General features: G+C 35.0%; 1 protein-coding gene across 1 annotated transcript in view; it reads right to left on the bottom strand.

Annotated features, from left to right (window-relative positions):
* Nucleotides 1-12,093, bottom strand: part of LOC140788454 (light-mediated development protein DET1) — a 48,244-nt gene extending 36,151 nt beyond the window's left edge. Inside the window, exons 1-4 of the mRNA XM_073137704.1 lie at nt 12,007-12,093; nt 7,420-7,643; nt 7,216-7,290; nt 6,875-7,103 (exon numbers count right to left, since the gene is read on the bottom strand). Coding sequence (XP_072993805.1) covers nt 6,875-7,103; nt 7,216-7,290; nt 7,420-7,643; nt 12,007-12,093 — 615 coding nt within the window. The remainder of the gene's footprint in view (nt 1-6,874; nt 7,104-7,215; nt 7,291-7,419; nt 7,644-12,006) is intronic.
* Between the last annotated feature and the right edge of the window lie 288 nt (nt 12,094-12,381).

Below are 12,381 nucleotides of genomic sequence, written 5' to 3'. Positions count from 1 at the left end.
ACAAGTTGGAACAAGATTATTTTGAGATCTCTCACTTTCTCCCCTGTGGTCTTCTTCTTCTTCTCTTTCTTTCTCTCTCTTTCTCCTACTCTGTCTTAAGATTCTTCAATAATCTCTTCTACTTCCTCTCTAAACCTCTCTCCTTCTTCAATCTCTACTTTTTTCGTTGGTTACTGCTGCTGTTCAGAAGATTCCAGTAGTAAAAGAGAATCTTTGGATGCCCGGACGTGAAGAGAAAGACTTGGTTTCAAAGTAAAAGCACTACTATTCCATTTATTGGTAAACCTAAACTTTACAGTCTTTCCTTACACCATATTATAGGTCTTTCTACTATCAACATACCTATTTGAGAGTTGAGGAAGCTACTGCCTTATCTGAGTGATTTTCTCTCCTTCCATCTAGTAGTGATCATTTTAATCAATTAACTTCTTATCAGTTATTACTTACTATATTTTACTTTAGTTACCTATTTGGATCGATTGTTCTCCAAAACATTGCATTCATATTAGATTTGCATCAATTGGTATTAGAGCAAGTTTTCTTTTTCTCGGGTTTGCTTGCATATAGATATAGTTCAACATCTTTTCTATAATAAAAAAAAAGAAGGTTCTTTATCTGTCTAGCTTATTTTGGAATCATGTCAAATGCAAATTTTAACACAACTAATATTAGAGAAGATGTCACACAACTACAACATCAAATTCTACAACTACAACAAGGAATGGATCAAATTTTACAGCACTTAGGTAACATCCAAGTCAATCCACAACTAGAGAATATTCCTAGAGCATCTAGACAAGGCAACACTTCTATCCAAGATATAAGGAGTGATGATGATAGGAATTCATATGCACATCACATGAGACATAGGTCTATTGATAGGTGGGATCAGGGAATTAAGATTGATGTCAGCGAATTTGAAGGGCGATTATTACCTGATGAATTTTTGGATTGGATCGACCATATAGACCAATTTTTTGAATGAAAGAAATCCCAGAAGACAAAAAAGTAAAATTTGTTACCTCAAATTGAAGGTCATGCGTTAATTTGGTGGAAACAAATCCAAAATGATCGAATTAGAAAAGGAAAAGATAAAATCAATTCTTGGACCCGTATGAAAGAAAAGTTTAAGGGGAAGTTTTTACCTATTGATTATACACAAACACTTTTCCAAAAACTTCAAAATTTGCGACAAGGATCCAAGACTGTACAAGAATACACTGAAGAATTTTATTCTTTACTTGCACGAAATGAACTACAAGAAAGTGAAGAGCAAAAGGTTGCCCGTTACACTAATGGGTTGCGACCTCAAATCCAAGATGAATTAACCATGTGTGATGCCTTGCGCCTTGACATAGCCTATAGCGAAGCCACAAAGGCTGAAGCTAAACTTAGAAGACAAGGGTTTCGTAAAATTGATTCAGATAAAGACACAACTAGGATGCAAGTTATCGAAAAGGAACCACCAAAATCAACACAAATAGTCTTTCCTCAATCTAATTCTGATGTACTTGCTAAAGAGTAAAGGTATATTAGGACCTACACCCTTAACTTGTTTCAAATGTAGGCAACCTGGTCATCGTTCTTCTGATTGTCCTCTAAGAAAGTTTACACATCAATCTAATTTAATTGAGCAAGAAGAAGATGAGTTAACTGATGATGACGGTCAAAATGAACATGAGAATGAATTAGAAGATGACATCTCTAAAGATGAAGCAATTGGTGATACTGAGGGTCAATTACTTGTCATGCATCGTGTAATGCTAACGCCAAGGGCTCCACATAAGGATATGTGGCTCAGGCGAAGTCTCTTTCGCACTACTTGCACATCGAATGGAAAATTATGTTCAGTCATCATAGACAGTAGAAGCACAGATAATTTTGTTGCTCAGGAAATGATTGATAAGCTTAATATGAAAACTGATAAGTTGCATAAACCTTATAAGATTGCTTGGTTTAAAGGTGGGGTTAAAGTTCCTGTTACAACTAGATGCCTAATTAAATTTTCAATTGGTAAATCATAAAAGGATGAAGTTTGGTGTGACGTAGTACCTATGGATGTATGTCATGTCTTGTTAGGTCGACCTTGGCAATATGATAGGAAGGTAATGCATAATGGGGAGAAAAATACATACACTTTTATTAAGGACAATGTACAAGTAACTTTACATCCACAAAGGGATGCACCATATCCTAGAAAACAAGAGACAAAAGACCATGTAAGCCTTGACAATAAAACCATGTTAATTCTTGAAAAGAATAAATTCCAGCATAACATGACTAAATGACCCTTAGTATATGCTTTAATGAGTAAAATTGATTCAGTTCTTGTAATTGTTGACAGATTCACTAAAATGGCATATTTCATTGCATGTCAAAAATCATATGATGCATCTCATATAGCACATTTGTTTTTCAAAGAAGTAGTTCATATGCATGGTTTTTTAAAATCATTTACTTCAAATAGGGATACAAAAATTTTTAGTCATTTTTGGAGAACTTTATGGTCTAAACTGGGCACTAAATTACAATATAGTAGTGCATATCATTTTCAAACAAATGGTCAAACTGAAGTAGTTAATCGATCATTGGGTAATCTATTGAGGTGTTTAGTTGGAGAGAAACCCTCTCAATGGGATATAGTTCTTTCTCAAGCTGAATTTGCTTACAATAGTTCCATTAATAGATCCACTGGAAAATCACCCTTTGAGAGTATATATGGCCATCATATTTTCCACTACCTTGATAGAACCCCTATACCATATAATGGAAGAAATAGTGCTGATGTTGAAACATTTGTTCAAATAATTCACCAAGTCACCAAGAGATTCTTGAAAAGCTGCAGGTATCGACAAATAAATATAAGAAAGCAGCAAACCAACACCGCAAGGAGAAAGATTTTGCCAAGTTGGGAAGTAATGCTTATTTGTTAAAACTTCCACCTGAGATGTCTACTTCACCGATCTTCAGTGTTGCTAATTTGTTCACATATCATGGAGGCCCAATGCAACCAACAGATGTTAGCTCACTACCTTTTGTGCAGTCGATATCCACTGACCAGATTGATGATATACTTGATGTTCGTAAGACGAAAACACGACCGGGTACACACTGACGATGTCTGGTTCGATGGAAAGATCGCTACAGTTCTGACACTAGTTGGATTGCGAAAGATGAATTAAGGAGACTACAAGAAAATCTACACCAGAAGTATATGGAGGCATTGATGTGGGCATCATCTTCAATTTGACCAAAATAGAATTACTCGAGTCCAATTTGGTCTAATTGTTGATTTTTAATTCAAATAATCAATTGAATTAGTCAATTGACAAATATGGTAGCCTATATGCGGGTTTTGGTCTAGTATGAATGCAATGTTTTGGAGAACAATCAATCCAAACAAGTAACTAAAGTAAAATATAGTAAGTAATAACTGATAAGAAGTTAATTGATTAAAATGATCACTACTAGATCGAAGGAGAGAAAACCACTCAGATAAGGCAGTAGCTTCCTCAACTCTCAAATAGGTATGTTGATAGTAGAAAGGCCTATAATATGGTGTAAAGAAAGACTGTAGAGTTTAGATTTACCAATAAATGGAATAGTAGTGCTTTTACTTTGAAACCAAATCCTCCTCTTCACGTTCAGGCACCCAAAGATTCTCTTTTACTACTGGAATCTTCTGGACAGCAGCAATAACCAACGAAAAAAGTAGAGATTGAAGGAGAGAGGTTTAGAGAGGAAGTAGAAGAGATTAGAGAAGAATCTTAAGACAGAGTAGGAGAAAGGGAGAGAAAGAAAGAGAGAGAGAGAGAGAAGAAGAAGAAGAAGAAGAAGAAGAAGAAGAAGAAGAAGAAGAAGAAGAGAGAAGAAGAAGACCACGGGGGAGAAAGTGAGAGATCTCAAAATAATCTTATTCCAACTTCTCCTTGTTTCTAATGCAATAACTCTTAAATAGGTTAACAACTTTGATTCTAGCTGATTCTAATAGGAACTTATTTCCTAATAGGACTCTAATTGATCATCTTACCTAAATTGACTAACCCAATTTAGGTAATAAATTGCGTGCCGACGCATGCCGCTCGGCAACGCCCGTGCCGATGGTGGCACGGCCATCACTGATCTATATAACTTATCTATATTTGAAAACCAGTAAAATCTGTTTACCACAGTGGAAAAAACATCTTGGTGAATTGCATGACAAGCTAGAGAAATTCATAACATATAAAATAGTAAAATTCACCACAACAACTGGTATTTTTTACATATATACAAATGCTTCTTTACAGTCATACTACGGTTATTTGAAGAAATCAACCAAAATTATTACAGAGAAGTTCAATATAGGTTAAGTTTTGGGAAGTTTAATGAGCAAATTTATCAAATTTCTCTATGTATACAGAAAGTTAAATAACATGTATAACAAGGATAATATGCACCCTCATGGTTGGTCATCTCATAAAAAAAGCCACCCTGATAACAAAGGTAAGGTTGTGTACATCAGCTCTAACCAAATTCATATAGGAAGAGCATCATACACCCTAGTACGGGTCGTTCAGCAGTGAGAGATAGTATACCTACTAGTGTTAGTCATAGTCCTGATGATACATATGGTGGTGAGATCGTTCCATCTACATTTGTTGAGGAAAGTCAAGGAGACATAAGGATTGAAGATAGAGAAACTGAGGATGTATATACATATCAGCGACGTCGTCATGAGAATATTGCTTCCTATGATTATGGTACATGGAGTATTTATTATTTGGAGTCATCACAAGATTCATATGCTAGTTATTATTCTCGATATCCTCAGTATTCTCAGACACAAGATCCAAATACTGGTTATTATCCTCCTCAAACGCAAGTCACACAACAAGATCCATACAATATGATTAGTATGATGGAATCACTTTTTAGAACATCAAGTCTCAAACATCAATATTTACAAACTTATGGTGATTATGATGACGAAGACCATAGAAATTTACGAGAACCAACTCGGTATTCATCAAAGTTTTAAATTTTGAGTAACTTCATGCATTTTTTAAGTTTTTAGACTTCATATGTGAGTAATTTTTGTTTTTCTTATTTTTTTGTCATTTTTTCTAAATTTTTCTGCATTTTTAAATAATATTTAGAATTTTATATAATTAAAAAATAGTCCAATCTGATACAAACAGCCGATACGGCCGATACGTATCGTTTTTCTGGACGGCCGATACAGATCTCGATCCCGATGCTGGGAACCTTGTTATTTATGGTATGAACCTATATTTCTATATATCTTGTGGAAACATATTACTGACAGGTCACGTGATGCACCGCGCACGTGTATTTGGAGCAAGGATTCTAGTTTCGGCCGATCCTGAGTGGGATCGGCTGGTTTCGGCCTGCAGCAGCAGCAGCAAACAGCTGCAGTAGCTGTCACAGAGAGAGAGAGAGAGAGAGAGATTAAAAAAAATAGGGTGAGAGAGAGAAAAAAATGAAGAAAGAGTGAGGGAGAGGGAAAGATTAAAAAAAAGTATGGGAGAGAATGAATATTTTAGACTAATAGTTAGAGAAATAGAAAAGAAGAGAGGGAGGAAGAGAGATTTTTATTTTTTAAGGCTTTATATGTAAGTAATTATTATTTCTTATTTTCTTATAATTTTTTCTAAATTTTTAGAAATTTCTCAACATTTTTAATAATATTTAGAATTTTATTTAATTAAAATAGTCCGATCCGATACAGGCGGCCGATACGGCCGATATGTATCATTTTTCTAGACGGTCGATCCCGATCCCGATGCCGATTTTTGGAACCTTGATTTGGAGGTTTGGGTGTTTCAATAATATAAGAAGGATTTTACATATTCTACACATAGAATGATAAAGAGTATTAATACCATTGAATTTTAAAACTGAACTATCAAGAAATGTTACTATGACAGTCATTGTTATATGTATTACAGATTATTTTCATGTTCTTTCTAATATAAACCGAGAATATACACCTATTTCCATATATATTATATCAGTATATATAGACATATGTATGTGTAGGGTTATAACAACTCTATGTTCAAACTTGGAAAAAGAAGTTCGAACATTTTTCTAACCACTATATGAGGCTTCACAGTCAATAGCTGGAAGAGAGTAAGAGTACTTTACCTCTCTCCACCTTGAGGTGCCTTTTTGCAAATTCCAAAGCATAGTAAATGGCTATAAAAGTGCTTTTAACATTTTTTTTCCAAGGTTAAACAAAATGTTTGTCCTCAAACACAAGTATATAAGCACAGACACACATATCGCATATGTTTATACATATATAATATACACATGAACAATAACCAATACCCAATTTGAAAGAATTGGAAATTTGTATACCACTTGGATCACCCAGAGTATTTCACAAACTTGGTGTGGCTCACTGTCACTAATAGTATAATTTGCAACTATTTCAAGTCGCTGGAACAAAAGGATGTTGTAACAAGAGCAAGCTGGCTATGTCCTATATTGTCCTCAAGTTCTCGCTAAATGCTACCTTCTGATAGATGTATATTTTTATAATTGTACATTAACATATACTACGAAATTTCCTCAATTAAAGATACAAGTGACAATATGCAGATTGTCACTGACTACCAAGCATTAGGAAATATTCATGTTAAGATAACCATAGACTATTCAATGGAGTACCTTCTAATAAACATAGATTTCTATTTCTATTAGTTTTAATACTTCTTTGGTTTAGGAATACTTATTATAGAAATAACATTATAATAAGGAGCAGACAATCAGAAATGGATAATTTAAATTTCAGAGGTCGCCCAAAAATATCAAGCATGACAGTGCTGAAGTCTAAATTAGCTAGATGAGAAAAGAAATTAGTCACCTGAGCATGCGAGTGGAGAAATAATTCATCATCTTCACGGCAGAATGTGCCTATATTGCGTACCTCAACAAAATTGCCAGAATCCCTAATTTGTAGAATATGTATTGTTTGGTACCGAAGGGACACAATACATAGCAGATCCTCATACAGAAAAGCCCCCATGCTATGTGCCAGATTGACAAAGTCATTGCGAAATGCCTTTTCATCTAGTACTACTCCATCTTCTAGTCTGGTAAGAGAGTTATAGAAGTAGATACACAAGGAAAGGAAGAAATAAGAGATATTACAATAGTAGTTATAATATTTGTATTATATTGCACTTCTCACAAAAGTAAATCTACCTCACAAGATAAAATGTTATTTTCTCTATTGAAGGTACTCCATGAATTGCACCCTCACTGACAGGCGCTTCATGGCTTTGAGCAGTTGACGTTGCAAACAAACCAAATTTGTGACTCTCCATATAAAGAAAAAAGTCTTTACAAATGAACTCATTGCTAGATGCAAGAGAAACACAATAGAGCTGGCTGAAGAAGCTATCAAACCTCCTTGCTTTCTGGGGCAGATTATCAGAATCACAGTCTTCTTCCTTGCACGAAAATGATAACCATGTGGGTCTGTAAACAATCAGATCCTGGTGATTCTGGCCAAAACTCACAAGGTATTGACCATCATCTGTGAACTTGCGAAAGGAATGGTCTGGGCAGTCAATATCATATACTGTATAACTCGGACACAAATTCTCGTAAAATTGTCTGGCAGCATTAACCTGTCAACAAAAAGCAGAGAAAGCTAAATCTTGTCCAGACATACTATAACTAATAGTGAAACATGAAAAGAAAAAGTCTTGCATCACTATGGTGCTAACTGCATCTCAACAAGTGGTCAATTTTAAACCAAAACAACCAGACAGTTCACTGAATATCATAGCCTTGATAGTCCATTTGAAGCTCATTCATTGAACAATAACGAAATAATAGGATTTTTTTAAGAAATCAACATATGCTCGAGAAACTAACCATACATACCAAGATAGTTATGCCGGTAGTGGTACGGCACCTAGCACGGGGTGTGCCAGTGGCACACCCCTATGCCAAGCCGTGCCGACTTGATGTGAACCAGATCTGGTTGGACCACTTTATGGACCATTAGACTCGTTGAGTCAAGTCGATTATCTTAACTTAATCGATTTCAATTTTAATTGAGTCAATTTCTGCTTCAGCGTGTCATGAGTTAAGTTTTTTAATTAGTTGGTTGGGGCTTGTTTAATTAACCTCCTTTAAATATATGGAGTGCAACCAGATTAGGGTATGCATGAATTAGCCTCCTTCCATCCTCACCACCACGGCCTCCTACCAATTTTCCATGACAGTCCCAGTTAGATCCCGATTTCACAACATATAGAGTCCAAATATGAGAAGGGTCCAAATTCACAAAGCGAATCTAATCGGTTTTGTAATTTTCCGACAAATATGAATATCTGGCAAATATTCTCCTAGGACTGCACGAACCAGATATTCTGCAACTACACTAGATTGACTCTCTGAGATCGAGTTCGTAACACAAATGCGTGCCAAGCTGTGCCAGTCCGGTATTGGTGCATGTTGACCCGTGCCGATGTAGTGCCCATTTTTTTTTTTTTTTTTACTATTTCTATTGATCATCATCATTCAACTTTAGTATTATTATTATGCCGACAAATGAAATTATCATCAATATGATTAAAGATTATCGACAGTATTCAATACAATATTCTCATGTAATTCTTGCGTTGGCAAATAAAATCTTTAATCCTCTCTATCATTTTTTGTTCAACTAAATATTAATTTTCATTATTAAAATATTATCAATTAACATTATGTATTGATTGTTATTATGTATTCAATTATATTATAGAGTATTCAATCATATTATAGAGCATTCAATCATTAATATTAATTTTAATAAATGTATTCAATCATATTATGTGCTGAACAATATTTATATTTGACTATTGCTATACTTTTAATAAAATATGTTATTTATAAAAATAATCCAAAGATAAAAGACAGTAATATAAGTTTTAATATATATTTATATATATGTTCAAAACAAAAATCAAAAATTGATGTACCAAAGACCCAAATATCTTTAAATATCCTAAAATTTTATCAAAAATATATTAAAGGGGTATTAGTGCGCCATGCAGGGGCATGCCGATCATGGCACGACACGGCCATCGTTGCATAGTACCCTTAAAAAATTATATTATATTATGCATTAAAAAATTTAGGTATGCACTACCAACAAATATCAATCTTAGCCTATTCCACCCAACATATAATTCAAAACATTGGAGGTATAATTATAAGAAAAAGATCTATACAATTCGCTATTCTCAGATTTAGTGCAGTTAGAAGAAAACAATCTTCTTTTGTCTTAGTTGAGGTTTATTACTTAATTCGGTTAATAAGAAGTTAAGAACATCCTAGATGCTTATTATAAGGTTATCTTAAATTTTTTGGAGTGAAAAGAAATCATTGTTCCTTTTCTAAGCTTGAATATGATAGCCAAGAGAAGGATTATATGAGCCCAAAGTATTAGCTTGATAGGTGAGAAAATGGTTGCAAGCTTGTAGGAATTAAAATAACTCCATATGTGGAAGGAATATTACAGAATCAACAACTTGTCACAAAGCTTAGCATATATAATTGTGAAATAGAAAAAATTTACATATTATGATTTACACAATATAAATGATACTTTTGTCATGTGGATTAACACACTAACAATAGAAGTTCTCATACATAAATGACGTGTGTGCTTAATAAAGAAAATAGATGCCCATTTAATTTGGAAAAAGAAAATGAAACAATGGTTGATGTTCCACTTAAAGACAACAGTACAAAGACCCAGCATGTGAAGCAAAGACTCCCATCCATGGAAGGGCTTCAGTAGGAAGAGGCCTTTCATCAAAATTGAGAGAGTTTTCAACACAATCAAAAGAATACTTCTAATATTTGCAAGCTTATATCACAACTATGTGAGCTTAGGAGTAAAATTTGTGGGCTTAAAAGTTTAGGTCTACAAATAAGAAGGAATAAATCCGTACACACCATTCTATGTCAAATCATGTCAAATTCATCCTCTCTCTCCTCCTCATCTTTCCTCTCTCCTCTCTCATCATGAGCTATGGGCATGACTGATGAGAGCCCTTAGAAAAAAATAATTCAACACCATCTTCCCTTCGCTTCCACTCCCAATTACGACCCGCCAACCACACTATGTTGAAGGGTATGATAAGATTACTACCCACTGACATCCTTACTGAAAAAGGGTGAGTTTAGATGGACAAACAAGGCATAGAATGCATTCAACAAGTTAAAGGTTGTCATGACATCCACTCCCATTTTGGTGTTACCCGATTTTTCAAACACATTCGTAGTCAAGTGTGACGCTTTCGAGGTTAGCATACACGCTTATGTAATAAGGTCAACCCATGGCTTACCTCAGTAAGGCTTTCTCACTCGAATCTCAAAAACTGCCTACATATGACCAGGAGATATTAGCCATTATTCATGTTGTTATAAAGTGGCACCCATATCTCATCGGTCGCCACTTCAATATCTATATTGATCAACGGAGTTTACCTTACCTTTTAGGTCAGCAAATGTATATACTGACACAACAACAATGGGTATTCAAGCTACTTGAATATGACTATGAAACAGTGTGTTAAAAAAGGAACGGAAAGTCAAACTGCAAATGAGCTATCGCGACAATTCGATACAAGCGATCTAGCGACTTGCTTGAACGAGTTGAATCCAGAGTAGACCGAGTGATCTGAGGATTCTTAAACAAAAATTGTGTTTCACCTTGAGACAAAGTGAACAGAAGCGTTGTGGATTGATACAATCCATGTTTGTTTTGAGTCCGAGTGAGAAATTAGTCTAAATCCCTAAATTGCAGAAAATTTTAATTTGCACAGTTTTGAAAAAATACTCATAAGATAGTTATGCAATGTCCAAATAATATGAAACTAGACGGATTAGGTCGATGTCATCATAATCTACAACTTCTGTGTTTGGACTTTCTTCAGATTCAGACTTTATCTGGAGCAAAATGGAGTTATAATCCAAGGAGAAGTTACAGAACAGTTTAGATAATTTTAATTATTTATTTCTTATTCGGTTTATGACTCTTTTATTTTATTCTCCATAAATAGTGTCTTATGGCTTGTGTCTTAAACATACTTATTTAAATGAATTTATCTTTCTCGATCTCTCTACCTCTCCTCTGTCTAGCTTTCACTCTATCATCTAGTAAATCTTTATCTTCCCTTGTTGCCCTCTCCTCTTAGTAGCTTTTCCTTCACCGCGATGATACTCTTTCTCACCGTGCGTAATCCTACCAGAGCTATTATTACCCACATTCCATCATCATCTGCAACCTTAGCCCAAATTTATCTACCATCTATCAAATAAAATCTCTAGATTCAGTGTGTACCGGTTCCAAAATGATAGCAAGAGACTTATTTGTTGTCTAGGGCTGATTTGATTACGCTCCTTACTTAGGTCGTATCACATTTGGTACATATTTCCTATATGGTGCATCATCATCCATATGATATGATAGATGTACTTAGTAGTGTGGGAAAAGAAGCATATGAAAATCATATGAACCAATAAGACTGAAGCTCTAATATGTTTCGTATTGTCATGCTCCCTGGCACACTACGGCAACATTGTGACTCAAAAAAAAAAAAAGAGCACGTGTCTTTTGTTGTGAAAAAAAAATTAGGAATTCCAAAATTTCAAATTTTCAATTTTTGGCTCTTACTCTTTTGTTAGAATCCCAACAAATCCCCTTCTTTTCTGAACTTTCAACCAAATTTCATTTTTCTTCTTCCCTACCATATTCCAAATTTCGGAATCCCCCCAAATCCACTCATCGTCTAACTAAACTCAATCCAACTATTATCCCCAATCCAAACCCTCTCACTCAACCGAACCCTTACCCACTAACCCAAAATCAAAACCTATTAACCAAATACTTTAAACCCAACCCAATTCACTTAAACCCATTAGCCAACCCAATTCACTTAAACCGAAAACCCATTAGCCACTTCATCCTCATCCCTAACCTCCCCTCACCTCGATACCAAGCCCTAGCCATCCATCTTGCAGGCGCCCCACACCCGACAACGTTATTGCTTCCCCGACGACACTATCGATCTCCATCGATAACGACGTCGCCCTCTATCGCCAATACCGCCATCAAGGCCTCGGTCTCCTGCGGCCTTATTCAAGCCACTCAACAACGACGCCAACATCATCGCCACCCTCCACGCCAATGTATAAAGCCACCTATGCAAACCTTTCTTTTATTCAAGTACAATTTATCTTCAAAAACAAAAAGAAAGAAAACTCTGTCTTCATCAATCAAGTTGATTAAACTCTCTATAGGATGCAAAGCTTTTTGTATATGAATAGGGAAAACTCCTTCCAATAGGGGACAACTTCATGATT

The sequence above is a fragment of the Typha latifolia genome, chromosome 5, assembly GCF_019914945.1.
Source record: "Typha latifolia isolate L0001 chromosome 5, TyphaL0001v2, whole genome shotgun sequence".
Taxonomy (NCBI): domain Eukaryota; kingdom Viridiplantae; phylum Streptophyta; class Magnoliopsida; order Poales; family Typhaceae; genus Typha; species Typha latifolia.
This window is presented reverse-complemented; position numbering and strand designations above follow the sequence as displayed.